The sequence below is a fragment of the Tachyglossus aculeatus genome, chromosome 5 (assembly GCF_015852505.1).
Source record: "Tachyglossus aculeatus isolate mTacAcu1 chromosome 5, mTacAcu1.pri, whole genome shotgun sequence".
In the NCBI taxonomy this organism is placed as follows: domain Eukaryota; kingdom Metazoa; phylum Chordata; class Mammalia; order Monotremata; family Tachyglossidae; genus Tachyglossus; species Tachyglossus aculeatus.
Genome location: NC_052070.1, coordinates 35,788,040 through 35,811,433, shown reverse-complemented (window position 1 = coordinate 35,811,433; position 23,394 = coordinate 35,788,040). Strand labels below are relative to the sequence as shown.

Sequence of the window (23,394 nt, the reverse complement as noted above, 5' to 3'; positions counted from 1 at the left end):
ACAGTTCCCTCCTGTGTGACCTTCCACAAGTCATTTCACTTCTCTGTGCCTCAGTTTCCTCAGCTATCAAATGGGGACTAAATACCTCTTCTCTCTTCGTCATCGTCATCATCAGTGGTATTTACTGAGGGCTCACTGTGTGCAGAGCACTGGAATTAGCGATTGAGAGAGTACGATACATCAGAGTCGGTAGAGAAGCAGCGTGGCTCAGTGGAAAGAGCCTGGGCTTTGGAGTTAGAGGTCATGGGTTCAAACCCCAGCTCCGCCAATTGTCAACTGTGTGACTTTGGGCAAGTCACTTCTCTGCGCCCCAGTTACCTCCTCTGTAAAATGGGGATGAAGACTGTGAGCCCCCCGTGGGACAACCTGATCACCTTGTCACCTCCCCAGCGCTTAGAACAGTGCTTTGTACATAGTAAGCACTTAATAAATGCCGTCATTATTATTCTCTGCGCCTCAGTTACCTCATCTGTAAAATGGGGATTCAGTCTGTGAGCCCCCTGGGGACAACCTGATCACCTTGTCACCTCCCCAGTGCTTAGAACAGTGCTTTGTACATAGTAAGCACTTAATAAATGCCATCATTATTATTCTCTGGGCCTCAGTTCCCTCATCTGTAAAATGGGGATGAAAACTGTGAGCCCCCCGTGGGACAACCTGATCACCTTGTAACCTCCCCAGCGCTTAGAACAGTGCTTTGCACATAGTAAGCGCTTAATAAATGCCATCATTATTATTATTATTAGATATGTTCCCTGCCCACAGTGAGCTTACAGTCTAGATGGTGATTCCCATGCAGGACAGAGACTGTAGGTCTCATCTGATTATCCTGTGTTTACTCCAGTATTTAGCGGAGTGCCTGGACTCTACACTTAATCACTATAATAGTAATTGCAATAGTAATAATTGTTTGGTTCTTAGGGCACAGGAAAAAGTTCTTTGCAGAAATCTGCAAAATGCAGAATGTGTGATCCCTGACTCCTCCCTCCTCGTGCTCCAGGATTTCTGGGTTTTCCCCGGTCCCGGTGAAGATGAGCAGCACTTCTGAGCCAAAGGACTGTGGGAGGATCTGAGGTGGAAGGACCCTGGGTGTTTGAAATAAAATTATAGGACCCAAAGGCAGCTGTTGCCATATCAGTATTATCATCATCAATCGTATTTATTGAGCGCTTACTGTGTGCAGAGCACTGTACTAAGTGCTTGGGAAGTACAAATTGGCAATATATAGAGACGGTCCCTACCCAACAGTGGGCTCACAGTCTAAAAGGGGGAGACAGAGAACAAAACCAAACATACAAACAAAATAAAATAAATAGAATAGATATGTACAAGTAAAATAAATAAATAGAGTAATAAATATGTACAAACATACCTAGACAGTATTAGCAGATTAGCTGGAGATCAGGGTTTTCAATATTGAACTGCATGGATAATAATAATAATAATGGCATTTATTAAGTGTTTACTATATACAAAGCATGGTTCTAAGTGCTGGGGAGGTTACAAGCTGATCAGGTTGTCCCACGGGGGGCTCACAGTCTTCATCCCCATTTTCCAGATGAGGGAACTGAGGCACAGAGAAGTGAAGTGACTTGCCCAAAGTCACAGAGCTGGCACTTGGTGGAGCCAGGATTTGAACCCATGACCTCTGACTCCAAAGCCCGGGCTCTTTCCACTGAGCCACGCTGCTCCTAGGAATAGCCACCCTATCCCCAAAAGAAGTAAGCCAGGGAATCCAGAATCTCTTCCTGAACTAAGCAGGACTCGTAGGAATAGCTCTCTGGGACTAGCTCTGCTGAAATAACTTGTATATATGTTTGTACATCATCATCATCATCATCAATCGTATTTATTGAGCGCTTACTGTGTGCAGAGCACTGTACTAAGCGCTTGGGAAGCACAAATTGGCAACATATAGAGACAGTCCTTACCCAACATTGGGCTCACAGTCTAAAAGGGGGAGACAGAGAACAAAACCAAACATACTAACAAAATAAAATAAATAGAATAGATATGTACAAGTAAAATAAGTAAATAAATAAATAAATAAACAATCTGTCCCGGCCGCCCTTTAAAGACTGCTCCGGGGGAAAGTGCCTCAATAACGCCTTAATTTAAAAAGTGGGTTGAACGGCTGTTAACATACACCGAAAGAAGGGCAGACACTTATTGCTCTATTTATTTATCTTGTACATATCTATTCTATTTATTTTATTTTGTTAGTACGTTTGGTTTTGTTCTCTGTCTCCCCCTTCTAGACTGTGAGCCCGCTGTTCGGTAGGGACTGTCTCTATGTGTTGCTGACTTGTGCTTCCCAAGTGCTTAGTACAGTGCTCTGCACATAGTAAGCGCTCAATAAATACGATTGATTGATTGATTGATTACAGGTTCAAAAGGCAGGCGTGAACCATCCAGTTTTCGACTGTCACAGTTCGCGTCGAAGACCAGGGACTATTTGAAGCTAGTAGCAATACAACGGCACACAGACTTAAAGTAAAAAATATTAGAGGAGCTTGCATGCCGAAGCTAGCCACTGCACAGGAACTGGAAAACTTCCTGCTTTAGGCTATTAGTTTCACAGAGGACAGCTCAGAGCTTGGAGTTAAAGGGAAGCATAAAGACACTTGACAACCTGCCTTTCTTCTGTGTCCAGTGTGGATCCCCTCCTCTCTACTTTTTGGGGAACTCATTGGGTCACATAATAATAATAATAATAATAATGGTATTTGTTAAGTGCTTACTATATGCCAAGCACTGTTTTAAGCGCTGGGGTAATAATAATAATAATAATAATAATAATAATAATAATAATAATAATAATAATAATGGTGATGGTACTTCTTAAGCGTTTACTATATGAAAAGCACTGTTCTAAGCGCTGGGGAGATTACAAGGTGATCAGGTTGTCCCACGGGGGACTCCCCTTCCTTCCACTCCCCCTCACCCCCCTCTCCATCCCCCGCATCTTACCTCCTTCCCTTCCCCACAGCACCTGCATATATGTTTGTACATATTTATTACTCCATTTATTTATTTTACTTGTACCTATCTATTCTATTTATTTTATTTTGTTAGTATGTTTGGTTTTGTTGTCTGTCTCCCCCTTCTAGACTGTGAGCCCACTGTTGGGTAGGGACTGTCTCTATATGTTGCCAGCTTGTACTACCCAAGCTCTTTGTACAGTGCTCTGCACACAGTAAGCGCTCAATAAATATGATTGATTGATTGATTGATTTAATCCCCATTTTACAGATGAGGGAACTGAGGCACAGAGAAAGTTAAGTGACTTGCCCAAAGTCACACAGCTGACAATTGGGGGAGCTGGGATTTGAACCCATGACCTCTGACTCCAAAGCCCGGGCTCTTTCCACTGATCCACGCTGGGTAGATGCAAGGTCATCAGGTTGTCCCACTTAGGGTTCACAGTCTTAATCCCCATTTTGCAGATGAAGTAACTGAGGCACAGAGAAGTGAAGTGACTCGCCCAAGGTCACAGCAGACAAGTGGCAGAGCCAGGATTAGAATTCTCGTCCTCTGACTCCCTAGGTTGGACTGTTTCCACTGTGATGATGATAGAGTTTATTAGGCAATTACTCCATGCCCAGAACAGTGCTAAACACTAAATTCGTGGCTCAGTGGAAAGAGCCCGGGCTTTGGAGTCAGAAGTCATGGGTTCAAATCTCTGCTCCGCCAATTGCCAGCTGTGTGACTTTGGGCAAGTCACTTCACTTCTCTGTGCCTCAGTTCCCCATCTATAAAATGGGAATCAACACTGTGAGCCCCCCGTGGGACAACCTTATCACCTTGTAACCTCCCCAGCGCTTAGAACAGTGCTTTGCATATAGTAAGCACTTAATAAATGCCATTATTATTATTATTATTAAATTAGATAACAACTAATCAGATCAATGGCAGACAGTTTTTTTTATAACACTGGATTTTGTTCTTCAAGAACTTAATGGATAGAGCTTGGTGGATAGAACACAGGCCTAGGAGTCAAAGGGACCTGGGTTCTAATCCCGGCTCCTCTTGGGCAAGTCACTTCACTTCTCTGGGCCTCAGTTACCTCTTCCATAAAATGGGGATGAAGTGTGAGCCCCATGTGGGACAGGGACTGTGTCCACCCTGACAATCTTGTATCTACCAATCTCCTTTCTCTCTCCTTTCCATGAATCATTTGACACCCCATCCTCGTCTCCTGCCCCCATTAAGGACCATTATTCCTGCTGGAGGTTTTTGATAATCCAGTCATGGGTTGGTTTGGGTTTTTTTATTTTATTTTTCAGTGGTATTTAAGTGCCTGACTATGTGCCAGGCACTGTACCAAGCTCTTAATAGCTCTTCTAGACTGTGAGCCCACTGTTGGGTAGGGACCGTCTCTATATGTTGCCAACCTGTACTTCCCAAGCGCTTAGTACAGTGCTCTGCACTCAGTAAGCGCTCAATAAATACGATTGAATGAATGAATGAATCTACCACTCATTCAATTATATTTATTGAGCGCTTACTGTGTACAGAGCACTGCAATAAGCACTTGGAAGAGTAAAATATGACAATAAACAAACACATTCCCCGCCCACACAATGAGCTTACAGTCTAGAGGGGGAAACAGACATTACTATAAATAAATAAATTACAGATATGTGCATAAGTGCTATGGGACTCGGAGGGGGGATGAATAAAGGGAGTAAATCAGGCTAATGAAGACGGGAGTGAGAAGAGGAAAGGAGGGCTTATTCAGGGAGGGCCTCTTGGAGGAGATATGCTTTCATACGATAAGGGTTTGAAAGGGGGCCGAGTAATTGTCTGTCGGATTTGAGGAGGAAGAGTGTTCCGGGTCGGAAGCAGGATGTGGGCGAGGGGTCGGCAGTGAGGTAGACGAGATTGAGGTACAGATAATAATAATAATAATGATGGTATTTGTTAAGCTCTTACTATGTGCAAAGCACTGTTCTAAGTGCTGGGGGGGATACAGTGTGATCAAGTTGTCCCACGTGGGGCTCACAGTCTTAATCCCCATCTTTACAGATGAGGTAACTGAGGCTCAGAGAAGTTAAGTGACTTGCCCAAGGTCACACAGCAGACTTGTGGTGGAGCCGGGATTCGAACCCATGCCCTCTGACTCCAAAGCCCGTGCTTTTTCCACTGAGCCACGCTGCTTCTCTATAGTACCAGATACCATCACAGCGCTTAGGGTGTGAGCCTGGAGAGTTCCCAGCCCTCTACCAGTCTCGACTACAGGAGGGAGAGTCAGGCAAAGGCATACCCCGTCTATTCCTAGCTTGGGCAGTGGCTAGCAAGTGGAAGGCCATCCGCTACAAGTCAAAACTCCCCCGTGCTGGGCAGCAATCAATCAGTCAATCCTATTTATTGAGCACTTACTGTGTGCAGAGCACTGTACTAAGCGCTTGGGAAGTCCAAGTTGGCAACATATAGAGACAGTCCCTACCCAACAGCGGGCTGGGACAGGATCAAGGGTGAAGACTCAAGTTGACTGTGCGGAAGGAGGCCTCTGCTAAACCACCTCCGGATTTTGACCAAGAAAACTCGTGGAGGTGGGGCATTCCGGGAGAGATCCGTCCATGCCTGGACGGATATGCCTGGAATGCCCTCCCTCTGCCCATCTGCCAAGCTAGCTCTCTTCCTCCCTTTAAGGCCCTGCTGAGAGCTCACCTCCTCCAGGAGGCCTTCCCAGACTGAGCCCCTTCCTTCCTCTCCCCCTCGTCCCCCTCTCCATCCCCCCCATCTTACCTCCTTCCCTTCCCCACAGCACCTGTATATATGTATATATGTTTGTACATATTTTTTACTCTATTTATTTATTTATTTATTTTATTTGTACATATCTATTCTATTTATTTTATTTTGTTAGTATGTTTGGTTTTGTTCTCTGTCTCCCCCTTTTAGACTGTGAGCCCACTGTTGGGTAGGGACTGTCTCTATATGTTGCCAATTTGTACTTCCCAAGTGTTTAGTACAGTGCTCTGCACATAGTAAGCGCTCAATAAATATGATTGATGATGATGATGCCATCTCTATGAGTCGAAGATGTCTCAGTGGCATAAGGCAAGACAAGGATAGTGCCTTATACATAGTAAGCACTTAACAATAATAATAATAATAATAATGATGGCATTTATTAAGTGCTTCCTATGTGCAAAGCACTGTTCTAAGCGCTGGGGAGGTTACAAGGTGATCAGGTTGTCCCGGGGGCGCTCACAGTCTTAATCCCCATTTTACATATGAGGTAACGGAGGCACAGAGAAGTGAAGTGACTTGCCCAAAGTCACACAGCTGACAATCGGCAGGGCCGGGATTTACAAACACCATTAAGAAAAAACCCACATTAAGGAAAACTTGCATTGTAACACTCACACCTTCTACTAGACTGTAAACTCCTTGAGGTCAGGCATTGTGTCTACCATATATACCGTACTCTCCCAAGAGCTTAATAAAGTGCTCTGCGCATACTAAGTACTCAGTAACTACCACTGGTTGATTGATTCACTAATGTCATGCCAAGAGCACAAATGTTTCTTCCAACATAGCACTTTGCTCTATATATGTTTGTACATATTTATTACTCCATTTATTTATCTATTTTACTTGTACATATTTATTCTATTTTATTTGGTTTATATGTCTTGTTTTGTTGTCTGTCTCCCCCTTCTAGACTGTGAGCCCACTGTTGGGTAGGGACCGTCTCTATATGTTGCCAACTTGGACTTCCCAAGCACTTAGTCCAGTGCTCTGCACACAGTAAGCGCTCAATAAATACGATTGAATAAATGAATGAATCACTCATCAATATCAGTGTCAGTCCCACCTTCACAACATATCTAAAATCCACCCTTTTGTCTCCATCCAAACTGCTACTGTGCTAATATACTCACTGTGGGCAACAACGGGCAAGGGGGGTACGGAGAGATCAGGCTTTCTGAGCGCTTAGACCAGTGCTCTGCACTCGGCAAGCGCTCAATAAATACGATTTAATGATTGAATGCCTACCCCCTGCTAGACTGTGAACTCGTTGTAGGCAGGGATTGTCTCTGTTGCCGAATTGTACTTTCCAAGCGCTTAGCCCACCGTAAACGCTCAATAAATACGATTGAATGAATGAACGCCTCTCCCTTGCTAGCCTGTGATCCTGTTGGTGGGTAGGGACCGTCTCTATTTGTACTTTCCAAACGCTTAGTACGGTGCTCTGCACCCAGGAAGCGCTCAATAAATCCAACGCTTAGAACAGTGCTCTGCACATAATAAGCTCTTAATAAATGTCATAATTATTATTATCCTATCCCACCTGGATTACTGCAACAATCTCCTTGCTGACCACCCAGGCTCCTGTCTCTCCCCATTCCAGTCCATACTTCACTCTGCTGCCCGGATCATTTTTCTACAAAAATGTTCGGGACATGTTTCCCCACTCCTCAAAAGACTCCAGTGGTTGTCCATCCACCTCTGCATCAAACAAAAACTCCTCACCATTGGCTTTAAAGCACTCAATCATCTTGGCCCCCACCACCTCACTTCACTAATCTCCTATTACAACCCAGCCCGCACACCTGGCTCCTCTAAATGCTAACCTTCTCGCTGTGCCTCCATCTCGTCTAGCACACTGCCGACCCCTCGCCCTCATCCTGCGTCTGACCTGTAAACACCCTCCCTCCTCAAATCCAACTGACAATTACTCTGCCCTCCTTCAAAGCCTTATTGAAGGCCCATCTCCTCCAAGAGGCCTTTCCTGCGTAAGCCCCCCTTTCTTCTTCTCCCACTCCCTTCTGTGTCACCCTGACTTGCTCCCTTCGTTCTCCCCCCGTTCCCAGCCCCACAGCACTTAGGAACATATCTGTAATTTGTTCATTTATATTAATGTCTGTCCCCCTGCCTCACTGTGGGCAGAGAATGTGTCAGTTTATTGTTGTATTCATTCAATCGCATTTATTGAGCGCTGACTATGTGCAGAGAAGTGCTTGGGAAGTACAAGTTGGCAACATGTAGAGACGGTCACTACCCAACAACAGGCTGTACTCTCCCAAGTATATACTAAGCACCAAGTCACTAAGACTCAGTAAATGAGTGAATGCATTGAACGAATGATTGAATATTCGTTCAGTGCTAACTATACGCAGAGCACTGTACTAAGCTCTTGGGAGAGTTCACACTGCATGGCTCAGTGGAAAGAGCACGGACTTTGGAGTCAGAGGTCATGGGTTCAAAGCCCAGCTCTGCCAATTGTCAGCTGTGTGACTTTGGGCAAGTCACTTCACTTCTCTGGCCCTCAGTTACCTCATCTGTAAAATGGGGATTAAGACTGTGAGCCCCCCGTGGGGCAACCTGATCGCTTTGTAACCTCCCCAGCGTTTAGAACAGTGCTTTGCACACAGTAAGTGCTTAATAAATGCCATCATTATTATTATTCTATACAACAGAGTTGGTAGACATGTTCCCTGCCCAAAGTGAGCTCACTGCTCTATCCTGACAGATGTGAATTATCAGAAGAATGTTCCGTAATTTCTCAACCATGTTCTAACCAAAATTAGTAGTGAAACTAGACTGTAAGCCCACTGTTGGGTAGGGACCGTCTCTATGTGTTGCCAACTTGTACTTCCTAAGCGCTTAGTACAGTGCTCTGCACACAGTAAGTGCTCAATAAATACGATTGAATGAATGAATGAATGAATGAAACGCTTAAGTTCTGGACTGTCTCTACCAGATTCCCAAATCTACACCTCCAACCTTGATTTCTCAACTTTTCTCCCGTTTCATATTTCCTTCGGCCTCTAAGTTGCTTACATTAGAATGATCTACTTTTTTGTGATTTATCGAAAACTGATTCTCCCATTATTATCTTCCTAGTCTCTCATGCCACTAATTCTAGGAACTAGTGTCTTAAACAGAGTGAGGGTTCAATAAAAAGTCATCAGTCAGTCATCGGGTGTTTATTGCATGCTGTAATGTCAGCTGAACTTCATATTCACTTTTATGAGAATTCATTGATGTTAATAAATCGATCTCCAGCCATGTACAGTCTATTAAATGGGAAATGTTTTGAGACAATGCCTGGTCCATTCCTAATCCTACATAGATTACTTCACACCGAAACACAGTGTGCACATTCAAGATTGCTAGCCAGAGCACATGAAACACTAGTACATCGTAACGTAAGACAAGACATGAGTTAAGTTACCCAATTTAATGTTTCATGGTGAGTTATTTCTTCAAGAGTGTGTTTGTGAGATGATCGGGACATAATCTTACAACGGGGCTGATTACACATAGTGAAGGAGTAGATTGTAAAGCTTGGGGACTCAAGGGGGATCCTGGCAACCTAAGGTAATGATCCTCAGGAGAAAAGAACTTGAAAGGCCAGGTGAAAGTTAGGGAGAAAAAAAAGCAAGGGCAAGATTTTGCAGTGAGGAGAAACTGAAGTGCCGAGTTGTGGTGGTCTGTCATTCACACATGCCAGTTTCTGGAAAAAAAAAAATAAAGGAGAGAGATGGTTGAATTCATGAAACCAAGGTGAGGGGAGAGGAGGATGACTAGAGAAGTGGTGGAGAATATAATAAATGCAGTTAAAAGGCTAAGTAACTTCCAACCTTGAGATTTAACTCCACTAAGCTGAGCTAAAAGGAAATTCCTCATTGCTGAGCTGTTAACCACTGAGATATACTTCTGCGATTCAAATGGCAAAGGACTGGACTTCATTATCATTATTATTATTATTATCTTTACATTTGTTAAGCGTTTACTATGTGTCAAGCACTGGTCTAAGCACTGGGATAGATGCAAGTTAATCAGGTTGGACACAGTCCCACATGGGGCTCATAGTAGCAGGGGAAACAGATATTTAATCCCCATTTCACAGCTGAAGAAACTGAGGCACAGAGAAGTGACTATTCAAAGTCACACAGCAGGCAATTGGAAGAGCCAGGATTAGAACCCAGATCCTCCAACTCTCAGGTCCATGCTCTTTCCTCTGGGTCATGCTGTTTCTCATGAGCAGGGAATGCACCTACCAACTCTGTTATACTGTACATTAAAAAAAATATGAATTTGTGTTGCCTTGTACTCACAACTCAGATATCCCTACTGACAGGACGGCGAGTCTCTCAGACTCAGCACGTCCTGACTGCAGTGGCCTCTATTATTATTAATAATGATAATAGTATTTCTTAAGCACTTACTTTGTGCTAAGCACTGGGGTGGATACAAGTTAGGAACAGTCCCTGTCCCACTTGGGACTCACACTCTTAATCCCCATTTTTCAGAAGAGGTTAATGAGGCCCAGAGAAATTAACTGACTTGCCCCAGGTTGTGACATGTGACAGCGGACATGGGGGGAGGCGGGATTAGAACCCAGGTCCTCCTGACTCCCAGTTCTGTGCTCTATCTACTAAGCCATGCTACTTCTCAAGTGTGCCCTGACTTCTATCACATCTGACTTTCTGAGAAACTCTCTGTGTGGGCAGGGAACGTGTAAACTAACCCTGCTTTATTGTGCTCTCCTAAGTGCTAGTTTGGTGCCCTGCACACTGTAAGTGCTCAATAGGCATGACTGATTTACTGAATGAGTTTTTATGGTATTTGTAAAGTACTTACTCTGTTGAAGGCACAGTACTGAGTCCTGGGGTAGTTACAAGTTCATCAGATTGGACACAGTCCATGTCCCACATGGGGCTCACAGTCTTAATCTCCATTGCACAGACGAGGTAACTGAGACCCAGAGGAGTTAAGTGACTTGCCTAAAGTAATATTACCTACATAATAAGGTACATAATGCATAAAGAGGTATTTGGCATATATTTCTAAGAAAAATATTCCTGTAGAGGGATGTAGGATATGCTAGAAGGAGAGGGAGATTGGGGTCTCTATCCAGGAGGGAAGTTCCAAGCTCTTGAAGCACTCCCAGGAAACGATGCTATAAGGGAAGTGGAAAGGGGTGGAGGCAACGGGGGAAGAAAGATTGAGGTGAGCTGAAGGGAGTGAAGCCAAAGGTATAATGGAAACGGTACTTACAATATTTTGCTTTCTTACCTTTAATGACAACAAAGTCAGCCAAGACCAGGATAGCATCAGCAGATCCCCAAGTGCCAACATAGGATAGAGAAAGAAGTCAGTCAGTTGGTTTCCAAGTCATCCTGCTCACTCTTCCCACCAACGAGTTCATCTGGATTCTGTCTCCGTGGCCAATTGACAAAGAAACTCACCATGATCTCAGGGTTCCTCAAATGCCAACAATTATGTCAGAGTTGTTGAGGAGTTACTTACTATCGAGCTCTCCATATGCCGAGCCCCTACATCAGGCAATCGGAGGGATTCAACTCTAGTTCAGCCATAAAAACCTTCACAACAAATTTTTTGTGAACACACTTCTGGTTTGTGCATTCACCTGGCTTCTGACTCCAGAGCTATTTAACTGCTCTAGTAGCTCAGACATAGCATTATTCAAAATGTAGGGCCTCGTCGTATAAGATTTATAGGTGAATCAATACTGAGTTGAGAATTAGACAATGAGAGGGTCACAGAACCCTAGCTCAGTTATGAAACCTTTCCCAAATGTACATTTTCACAATATACACTGCTGATTTGAGGCAAACATTTTCCCAATGGTATTTGTTAAGAGCTTACTATGTGCCAGTCACTGTACTAAGTGCTGGGATAGATGTAAGATCATCAGTCCATGTCCCACGTTGGGCTCACAGTCTTAATCCCCATTTTACAGATGAGGTAATTGAGGGCCAGAAAAGTTAAGTGATTTAAACAAGGTCACAGAACAGACAAGTGGCAGAACTGGAATTAGAATCCAGGCTCTCTGACTCCCAGCTGCAGGCTTTTTCCACGCCACTACTAAACTTTTCAATAGAGTCCGTGTCCTTTAGCTTCTCCTAGGTATTAATCCATGTGGGCACCCATTTTCACACCAATCATACCTTATTCATTTACAGGGAATGGTGGAGAGCCGCTAAACTTTTCAGACCAACTTACATCACTGTTGTTTGCCTCTGAGCATCTTAACGTCCCTTATATAAACTGTCCTTCGGTATTTTTTTTTAAATATTATTCATTAAGCACTTACTCTGTGACAGACACTGTACTAAGAGCTGGGGTAGATACAAGATAATCCCATTGGACACAGTCCCTGTCCCGCATGGGGCTCAAAATCTTAATCTCCATTTAACAAATGAGGAAAGTGAGGCATGGAGAAGTTAAGTGATTTGCCTAAAGTCACGCAGCAGATGAGTGACAGAGTGAGATTAGAACTCAGGTCTTCTGACTCCTAAGGCCCCGTGCTCTATCCACTAGACAGCACTGCTTCTCTTCTTCCCCGACCGTCGGAAAATGCATTTGCTCAGGTTCACCTTTTATTCCCCCAAGAAGACACCTTCTCTTCCCACCTCCATCCCCTGCTAATAGCCATCATCTCTCCCATCAGCATTTATCACATTATTATGGATCTTTTCCCACGATTTTCTTCTTTTTCACTGTGGGTGGCAAATATTAAGTCACTGGGCTGACTTTAACTTCTCTGACCTCCTGGCATTCCCCCTTGAATGTTGCCTTTCCTGAAATGGCCCTTCTGCCTCAGGTCTAGAGGGTCAGAGGAAATCAGAGGCAGGGTGAGCTGTGATGAAACTTACCTGGTTTATAGGCTATATGAATGACCACATAGATGGACCTGGGAAACCACATCCATAATCAAAGACATCAGCATGGAAATCAGAGAAGTTAAACAGTGAGGGACTCAGTTACTAATAGCCACCCACGGAACAGAGCTCCCCATGTCCCTACCTCCTTATACTTAATAATAATAATAATGGCATTGATTAAGCGCTTACTATGTACCAAGCACTGTTCTAAGCGCTGGGGTAGATACAAGCAGAACAGGTTGTCCCTCATGGGGCTCACAGTCTTCATCCCCCATTTTCAATAAGGTAACTGAGGCACAGATAAGTTAAGCGACCTGTCCAAAGTCACACAGCTGATTAGTGGTGGAGCCAGGATTAAAACCCACAACCTCTGACTCCCAAGCCCGTGCTCTTTCCACTAGGCCACGCTGCTTCTTATACTTGACCCTTCTCACCCAAGACCCTTCTCGGCAGAATTCCCACACCGGAGAGTGTCAGACGGTCTGGATATCTGGGAGGAATACTCCCCTAGCTGATGTTAGCCTAGGCTGAAAGGTGAAAAGCGTGCGGCTTATATCTGCAGAGATGTTCCAGGTCAGTTTCCAAACCATTTCCACAGAGAGATGCTGTTATTTAACCTCAGGATCAAAGATCCCACTATCCTTCCTGTCTCACAATCCCATAACCTTGATGTTATCCTTCACTCTTCTCTCTCAGTCAACCCATATATTCAATCTATCACTAAATGCTGTTGGTCCCACCTTCCTAACATCGCCAAAATCCTCTCTTTCCTCTTCTAATGCTAACCTTCCCATTGTGCCTATCCCTCCGCCAACCCCGCACTCACATCCTGCCTCTGGCCTGGGACACCCTCCCTCCTCAAATCTGACAGACAATAACTCTCCCCTCCTTCAAAGCCTTATTCTATCCTACTTATTTTATTTTGTTGGTATGTTTGGTTCTGTTCTCTGTCTCCCCCTTTTAGACTGTGAGCCCACTGTTGGGTAGGGACTGTCTCTATGTGATGCCAATTTGTACTTCCCAAGCGCTTAGTACAGTGCTCTGCACATAGTAAGCGCTCAATAAATACGATTGATTGATTGATTGATTATTGAAGGCCCATCTCCTCCAAGAGGCCTTCCCTAACTAAGCCCCCCTATACTCTTCTCCCCCTCCCTTCAGCATCACCCTGACTTGCTCCCTTTGTTCCTCTCCCTCTCTCAGTCCCACAGCACTTACATACATATCTGGAATTTATTCATTTATATTAATGTCTTTCTCCCCCTTCCTAGATGGTAATTTCATTGTCGGGAGGGAATGTGTCTGCTTATTGTTGCATTGTACCCTCCCAAGTCCTTAGTACAGTGCTCTGCACACAGGAAGTGCTCAATAAATACGACTGAATAAATGAATGAAGGAAGGAATGATTGGGTCCTCTGACCTTTCTTACAGAGATGCTCATCTATCTCTGGATCACTTTGCAGAGTGAATGTAAAGCAAAAAATGAAAAATAAGTGGATTCTGGGATATAGCCATCAGACATGGGGAGCTTGTTTTTGTACCCCAATATAAGTAATACCCTGGAGGTTGGGGCACAAATGAAGCATACCATGTAGAGAAGCAGAGTGGCCTAGTGGATAGACCATGGGCCTCGGAGTCAAAATGACCTGAGTTCTAGTCCCACCTTGCCATTTGTCTGCTGTGTAAACTTGAGCAAGTCATTTTACTTCGCTAAGGTCTCAGTTATGTCATCTGTAAAATGGGGATGAAGACTGTGACCCCCAGGAGGGACAGGGATTGGGTCCAGCCTGAAAAACCTGTATCTACCCCAGGGCTTAGTACACTGCCTGACACAAAGTAAGCGCTTAGCAAATTTCACAGTCATCATCATCATCCCTTCAAGGCCCTACTAAGAGCTCACCTCCTTAAGGAGGCCTTCCCAGACTGAGCCCCCCTTTTCCTCTCCTCCTCCCCATCCCCCCAACCCTACCTCCTTCCCCTCCCCGCAGCACTCGTATATATTTGTACAGATTTATTATTCTATTTATTTTACTTATGCATATTTACTATTCCATTTATTTTGTTAATGATGTGCATATAGCTATAATTCTATTTGTTCTGACGATTTTGACACCTGTCTACATGTTTTGTTTTGTTGTCTGTCTCCCCCTTCTAGACTATGAGCCCATTGTTGGGTAGGAGCCGTCTCTATACATTGCCAACTTGTACTTCTCAAGTGCTTAGAACAGTGCTAGGCATGCAGCAAGCACTCAATAAATACGATTGAATGAATGAATGAATCATCACAACAGCAGCAAGGGAGTGGGAAAGGGATCAGCAGCATCTGAGTTCTCTTTTCCCACCACTACGTCCATGGGAATGGCGTCACGGTTCCCCTTCCCTTAGGGCGATCATGGATAACCCCTTCTCCCCTCCTCCCTCCCCCCACTCCCACCTAGTAGGGAGAAAGACAAGACAGTGAAAAAGGCCACTGGAGAAGCATGAAAAATCTCTACCCTGGATTCTCCCACTATTCCTTCATTCATTCAATCGTATTTATTGAGCGCTTACTGTGTGCAGAGCACTGTAATAAGCGCTTGGGAAGTACAAGTTGGCAACATAGAGAGACAGTCCCTACCCAACAACGGGTTCACAGTCTAGAAGGGGGAGACAGACAACAAAACAAAACATGTGGACAGGTGTCAAGTCATCAGAATAAATAGAAGTAAAGCTAGATGCACACCAGACTGAGCCCCTTCCTTCCTCTCCCCCTCGTCCCCCTCTCCATCCCCCCATCTTACCTCCTTCCCTTCTCCACAGCACCTGTATATATGTATATATGTTTGTACATATTTATTACTCTATTTATTTATTTATTTATTTTACTTGTACATATCTATCCTATTTATTTTATTTTGTTAGTATGTTTGGTTTTGTTCTCTGTCTCCCCCTTTTAGACTGTGAGCCCACTGTTGGGTAGGGACTGTCTCTATATGTTGCCAATTTGTACTTCCCAAGCGCTTAGTACAGTGCTCTGCACATGGTAAGTGCTCAATAAATACGATTGATGATGATGATGATGATCATTAACAAAATAAATAGAATAGTAAATATGTACAAGTAAAATAAATAGAGGAATAAATCTATACAAACATATATACAGGTGCTGTGGGGAGGGGAAGGAGGTAGGGTGGGGGTGGGGGGATGGGGAAGGGGAGAGGAAGAGCTATTTTTTCCAGTCCTGAATTCTGCACGACGATTGCAGGAGGAGTAAGGGACTGTGTTATTTTGACTGTCATCTACTCCCTACACACACATAAACACCACCATCACCATCACCACCCCACCCCCAACTCCAGAACCAAAAAGTTGGAGAGATGGAGAGCAGAGGAAATGGCACCCAAAGTGGCCTTACTCACCCAGAATTATGGGTTCTAAGCATATGTCCCAGCAATGGAAGGAGGCACCCAGAATAATAATAATAATGATGATGGTATTTGTTAAGCACTTACTATGTGCAAAGCACTGTTCTAAGCACTGGGGAGGATACAACGTGGTCAGGTTATCCCACGTGGGGCTCAAAGATTTAATCCCCATTTTACAGATGAGGTAACTGAGGCACAGAGAAGTGAAGTGACTTGCCCAAAGTCACACAGCTGACAAGCGGCGGAGCCGGGATTAGAACCCATGACCTCTGACTCCCAAGCCCGGGCTCTCGCCACTTAGCCATGCTGCTTAATAAGTTAATTGGTGTATATTTATAAGACAATTATTCCTGTATAGAGATAGAGGATATGCTAGAAGGAGAGCGAGATGGGGGTCTCTATCCAGGACGGAAGTTCCAGGTTCTAGCAGCACTCCCAGGAAACAATGCTGTAATCAATCAATCAATCAATTGTATTTATTGAGCGCTTACTGTGTGCAGAGCACTGTACTAAGCACTTGGGAAGTACAAGTTGGCAACATATAGAGACAGTCCCTACCCAACAGTGGGCTCACAGTCTAGAAGGGGGAGACAGAGAACAAAACCAAACATATTAACAAAATAAAATAAATAGAATAGATATGTACAAGTAAAATTAATAAATAAATAAATAGAGTAATAAATATGTACAAACATATATACATATATACAGGTGCTGTGGGGAAAGGAAGGAGGTAAGATGGGGGGATGGAGAGGGGGACGAGGGGGAGAGGAAGGAAGGATAGTGGAAAGGGGTGGACGCAAAGGGGGAAGAAGAATTGAGGTGAGCTTAAGGGAATGAACCCAAAGGAATAATGGAAATGGTACTTACGAAATCTTGGTTTGTTAACTTTAACACCAACAAAAGTCCACCAAGACCAGGACAGCATCGGCAGATCCCCAAGAGATAGAGAAAGAAATCAAAGTCAGGTTGGTTTCCAAGTCATCCTGCTCGCATTTCCCACCCATGAATTCACCTGGATTCTGGCTCCATGGCCAATTGACAGAGAAACTCACCACAATCTCAGGGTTCCTCAAATGCCAAAAATAATGTCAGAGTTTTTGGGGAATTATTATCGAGCGTTCTGCATACTGACTCCTGCATCAGGCAATCAGAGGGATTCAACTCTAGCTCAGCCATAAAAACCTTCACGACACAGTTTTTATAGGTCATACTTCTGGCTTGTGCATTCATCTGGCTTCTGACTTCTGAGCTATTTCACTGCCCTAGTAGTTTACCAAAATAATATTCAAATGGTAGGGCCTCGCCATGTAAGATTTAGAGAAGATTTAGAGAAGCAGCGTGGCTCAAAGAGCCCGGGCTTTGGAGTCAGAGGTCATGGGTTCAAATCCCAGCTCCTCCAGTTGTCAGCTGTGTGACTTTGGGCAAGCCACTTCACTTCTCTGGGCCTCAGTTGCCTCATCTGTAAAATGGGGATGAAGACTGTGAGCCCCGCGTGGGACAACCCGATCAACTTGTAACCTCCCCAGTGCTTAGAACAGTGCTTTGCACATAGTAAGCGCTTAATAAATGTCATTATTATTATTATTTATGAGTGGAATCGATTTTGAGTTGAGAATTAGACAATGAGAGGGTCACAGACCCCTAGCTCAGTTATAAAACCTTTCACACATATACATTTTCACACTATACACTGCTTATTGGAGACAAACCCTTTTTTAATGGTATATGTTAAGAGCATACTATGCGCCAGGCACTGTACTAAGTGCTGGGGTTCGATAGGAGATAATCAGTCCACATCCCACATTGGGATCACAGTCTTCATCCGCACTTTACAGATGTGGTAAATTGAGGGCCAGAGAAGTTAAGTGACTTATTCAAGATCACATAGCGGGCAAGTGGCAGAGCCGGGATCAGAATCCAGGTTCTCTCTCTCCCAGACCCACTCTCTTTCCACTAGATAGCACCAAATGTTTCAAAGGAGTCTGTGTCCCTAAACAACTTCTTGGCATTAATCTGTGTGCGCACCCATTTTAATGCCAATCATGCTTTATGCATTGTTGAGGAATAGTGGAGCCAATAAACTTTCCAGACACACACAGATCACTGTGTTAGCCTTTGGGTATCATGTAAATTGTCTTTTGGTAAATTTTTAATATTATTTGTTAAGTGCTTATTATGTGCCAGAAACTGCACTAAGAGCTGGGATAGATACAGGACAATCACGTTGGACACAGTCCCCCGCAGTCTAAATCACTATTTTACAGATGCGGGAACAGAGGTGCAGAGAAGTGAAGTGAGTGGCCCAAGGTCACCCAGCTAATAAGTAACAGAATAGTAGTAGTAATAGTAATAATAGTATTTGTTAAGTGCTTACTATGTGCAAAACACTGTTCTAAGAGCTGGGGGGACAAGGTGATCAGGTTTTCCCATGTGGGGCTCACAGTCTTCATCCCCATTTGACAGATGAGGGAACTGAGGCTCAGAGAATAATAATAATAATAATGATAATGGCACTTATTAAGCACTTACTCTGTACCAAGCACTGTTCTAAGCACTGGAGGGATACAAAGTGATCAGGTTGTCCCACATGGGGCTCACAGTCTTCATCCCCATTTTACAGATGAGGGAACTGAGGCTCAGAGAATAATAATAATAACGATGACATTTATTAAGCATTTACTCTGTGCCAAGTGCTGTTCTAAGCACTGGGGAGGTTACAAGGTGATCAGGTTGTCCCACTTGGCACTCACAGTCTTCATCCCCATTTTCCAGATGAGGGAACTGAGGCCCAGAGAAGTGAAGTGACTTGCCCAAAGTCACACAGCTGACAATAATAATAGTGATAATAATAATGATGGCATTGATTAAGCACTCACAATGTGCAAAGCACTGTTCTAAGCGCTGGAGGGATACGAGGTGATCAGGTTGTCCCATTTGGGGGCTCACAGAACAGAAAGGGATTAGAACCCTAGTGTTTTCAATCTCAAGTTGGCCCAGTTTCTGACTTCGGTGGAATCTGATTCGGCCTAGCGGAAAAAGCACGTGCTTCAGGGTCAGAGGTCCTGGGTTCTAATCTCTGCTGCTCCACTTGTCTGCTGTATAAACAGGGGCAAGTCACGTAACTGCTCTTTGCCTTCATTTCCTACTTTGCCAAATTCCACACCAGTTATCCCTCCCTCTTAGATTGGGAGCCCCATGTGAAGCAGAGATTATATCTAATCTTCTTATCCTTTATCTACCCCTGGGCTTACTAGTAGAGAAGCAGCGTGGCTCAGTGGAAAGAGCCCGGGCTTTGGAGTCAGAGGTCATGGGTTCAAATCCTGGCTCCGCCACTTGTCAGCTGGGTGACTTTGGGCATGTCACTTCACTTCTCTGAGCCTCAGTTCCCTCATCTGTAAAATGGGGATGAAGACTGTGAGCCCTCTGTGGGACAACCTGATCACCTTGTAACCTCCCCAGTGCTTAGAACAGTGCTTTGCACATAGTAAGCACTTAACAAATGCCATTATTATTATTATTATTATTAAGATGTAGTAAGCCTTTAACTAATACTGTTGCTATTATGGTGATGAGGAGGAGGATTAGCAGTTTGTCAAGATCCCCGTCATTGATTGGGCCAATTACATTAGAACTGTCGGTGAATTAACACTGATCTGTGCATTCTGGAATTGGAACTTCCCAACGGAAAATCAGAGGATCACAGAACTCCAGCTGAGCTGTAAAATTTGGAACCCCCAGACTTTGCTCTTTTTGACTTACGCCCGAATAGCGGAATGAAAATGCAGGAGAAACGAGGCAGGAGGTGAGGAAGAAAACAATTCTTACCTTCAGGTGAGTCCCAAGTGTCTGATTCTATGAGACATCCAACAGCAAGGGAGAATCGGCAGTCATAAATCCCATCATGGAACAAACAGAAATGGCAGTTAAAGCTAGCTTCCTGAGCCCTCTGTCTCAGGTTGAGACAGATCATCTTCCCCGGAGAAGATCTGGCTTCTGTTCCAAAGTACAGTGCTTAGGATGTAGTAAGCTTTTAACCAATACTTTTACTATTATGGTGATGAGGAGGAGGATTAGTAGTTTGTCAAGATCCCCATCATTTGTTGGGCCAGTTACATTAGAACTGTTGGTGAATCAACACTGATCTGTGCATTCTGGAATTGGAACTTGCCAACAAAAAATCAGACGATCACAGAACTTCAGCTAAACTGTAAAATTTGGAACCCCCATACTTTCTTTGTTCCTTTTGACTTCTGCCCGAATAGCGAATGAAAATGCGGGAGAAGGGAGGCAGGAGATGAGGAAGATAACAGAAAACAATTCTTACCTTTATCTGAATCCCAAGTGCCTGATCCTATGAGACATCCACCACCAAGGGAGAATCGGCAGTCATAAATCCCATCATGGAACAAACAGAAATAGCAGTTAAAGCTAGTTTCCTGAGCCCTCTGTCTCATGCTGAGACAGATCTTCTCCTCTGGAGAAGATCTGGCTTCTGTTCCAAAGCAGTTTGACTGCCTAAGAAGTTCCCCAAGAACTGAACTTTATTCCAAAGGTACAGCTGTGTATGATAGACCAGAGAGGGAGACAGAGACATTCTGATCAGCATTAAAACCTGTAAATGCACTCCATGAAATTACGTGAACTTTCCTAATGGAGTTTGTGTCCACTAAACTCCTTTTTTCATATTTACAGGGCTAGAACTCCATATTCAGCCCATTCACACTTATTCTTGGGGAATAGGGTTTGAGGAGCTAATTTTAGCAGCATTGGACATTCAAAGTGTGAGCTTCTGGGAATTGCCACACATCATGATAATCTGGGGTTGCAAATTGTTTTGCTTCTTTTATTCTTACTGGACACATCTGCAGTCAAATTAGTTCAGGCCTACACTTTTCTTGATCCATTTTGCTAAGTAGACAGCTCAAACAACCACCATTTGAGTACTGCTTTTTTCTACCCTCACTGATCACCTAATCCTGAACTCTTTCCGTATTTTTCAGCCCTTCCATACTCAAAAAATACTTGTTGGTTGGCCTCTTTAACCCAACCTAACAGTTTGCAGAAGAGCTTTTTGGTTAATTTAACAGTCATGTAGAGGACGAATAAGGGGCCTGGAAGCAGATGTTCAAATTATTTCCAATCTTCCGATGGTGTCTTCCCACAGAAAGTATTATCAATTCATCAATCATATTTACTGAATGCTTACTATGTGCAGTGCACTGTATTAAGTGCTTGGGAAAGTACAAAGCAACAGAATTAGCAGTTACATTCCCTGCCCCTAGTGACTTGGAGTCTAGAGGGGGAGACAGACATTAATATGATTAAGTAAATAATTTAAAATATCTAATTTAAAGTTAGGTACATAAAAGCTGAGGGTTTGGGGTTGGGGTGAATATCAAACGTCCATAGGTCACAGATCCAAGTGCATAGATGTGGTAGAAGGAAGCGCAGACCAGCGAAAGACAGCTTCATCGGGGAAGGCCTCTTGGAAAAGGTGTGACCTCAATAATGCTTTGACGGTGTAGAGCGTGGTGGTCTGGCGGATATAGTACAGTGCTCTGCACACAGTAAGTGCTCAATAAATATGACTGAATGATTGAATGAATGAATATGGAAGGGGAGGGACTTCCGGACTGGGGATAGGATGTGGGAAAAGGATCAGTGGAGAGAAAGACGAGATGAGGGCATGGTGAGTAAGATGATGCTAGAGGAGCAGGGCTGCGGTGGGAGATTAGTGAGGTGAGATATACAATGTGGCAAGCTGACTGAGTACTTTAAAGCCATGTTGCAGAAAGGTCACCGATGACCTCCTTCTTGCCAAATCCAATGGCTTCCACTCCATCCTAATCCTCCTCGAACTCTCAGCTGCCTTTGACACTACTGACCACCCCCTTCTCCTGGAAATATTACCCTAACTTGGATTCACTGACACTGTCCTCTCCTGGTTCTCCTCTTATCTCTCTGCCTGCTCATTCTCAGTCTCCTTCGCGGGCTCCTCCTCTGCCTCCCACCTCCTAACCGTGAGGGTCCCGCATGGTGCTGTTCTGGATCCCCTTCTATTCTCCATCTACACCTACTCCCTTGGGGAACTCATTGTTCTCCCACAGCTTCAGCTATGACCTCTCCACTGATGACACCCAAATCTACATTTCCTGGCCTGAACTCTCTCCTTCTCTGCATCTCGCATTTCCTCCTGCCTTCAAGACATCTCGTGACTCAATGGAAAGAGCATGGACTTTGGAGTCAGAGGTCATGGGTTCAAATCCCTGCTCTGCCAATTGTCAGCTGTGTGACTTTGGACAAGTCACTTAACTTTTCTGTGCCTCAGTTACCTCATCTGTAAAATGGGGATGAAGACTGTGAGCCCCACGTGGGACAATCTGATCACCTTGTAACCACCCCAGTACTTAGAACAGTGCTGTGCACATAGTAAGTGCTTACTAAATGCCATTATTATTATTATTGTTATTATTATTATTATCTCTACTTGGTTGGCCTCCTGTCACCTCAAGCTTAACATGTTCAAAACAGAATTCCTTATCTTTCCACCCAAACCCTGCCCTCCCCGTGACTTTCCCCTCGCCACCATCCTTCCTGTCTAACAAGCACATAAACTTTGTATTATCCTTCATTCCTCTCTCTCATTCAACCCACAAATTTGATCCATCACTAAATCCTGTCTATCCCACCTTCACAACATTGCTAAAATCCTCCCTTTCCTATTCATCCAAACTGCAACCACATTAATACAATCACTCATCCCCCTCCGGCCTGGATCACTGCATCAGCCTCCTGGCCGGCCTCCCAGCCTCCTGTCTCTCCCCACTTCAGTCCATACCTCATTCTTATTATCATTATTATAAAGCAAGGGCCCGGAAATCAGAGGACCCGGGTTCTAATTCCATCTCTGCCAATTGCTTGCTGGGTGACCTAGGACAAGTCGCTTAACTTCTCTGTGCCTGAGTCCTCCTGTTCTCCCTCCTACTTTGACTGTCGGTCCCTTGTGGGACAGGGACTGTGTCCAATCTAATTAACTTGTACCTCCCCCAGTGCAGAGAATAGTGTTTAACACACAGTAAGTGTTTCACAAATACCACTAAAAAATACAAATGTGTGATGCCTTATACTCACAATTCAGATATCTCTACCGACAGTACAGGGGAGTCTCAGACTCAGTCCATCCTGCCTGCAGTGGCCTTAATTAATAATGATAATTACAATGCTACTTGTCAAGCATTTGTTACATGTTAAACACTGTTCTAAGCACTGGGGTAGATACGAGTTAATCAGGTTGGACAAAGTCCCCGTTCCACCTGGGGCTCACACTCTTAATCCCA

At 44.1% G+C, this 23,394-nt stretch overlaps 1 protein-coding gene across 27 annotated transcripts in view; it reads right to left on the bottom strand.

The window, feature by feature from the left end:
- Positions 1 to 8,926: 8,926 nt before the first annotated feature.
- Positions 8,927 to 23,394, bottom strand: part of LOC119928472 — a 70,460-nt gene continuing 55,992 nt past the window's right edge. For 15 of the 27 annotated variants that reach the window (XM_038746760.1, XM_038746768.1, XM_038746758.1 and 12 more), the window contains 5 exons: positions 20,382 to 20,408; positions 19,883 to 19,909; positions 16,925 to 16,992; positions 11,020 to 11,037; positions 8,927 to 9,472 (listed from right to left, as the gene is read on the bottom strand). In XM_038746760.1, coding sequence (XP_038602688.1) covers positions 9,347 to 9,472; positions 11,020 to 11,037; positions 16,925 to 16,992; positions 19,883 to 19,909; positions 20,382 to 20,408 — 266 coding nt within the window. In that variant the 3' untranslated portion in view covers positions 8,927 to 9,346. Of the gene's footprint in view, positions 9,473 to 11,019; positions 11,095 to 12,641; positions 12,680 to 16,924; positions 16,994 to 19,882; positions 19,910 to 20,381; positions 20,409 to 23,394 lie in introns of all 27 variants that reach the window. The other 12 variants (XM_038746772.1, XM_038746773.1, XM_038746780.1 and 9 more) reach the window with 10 other exon arrangements.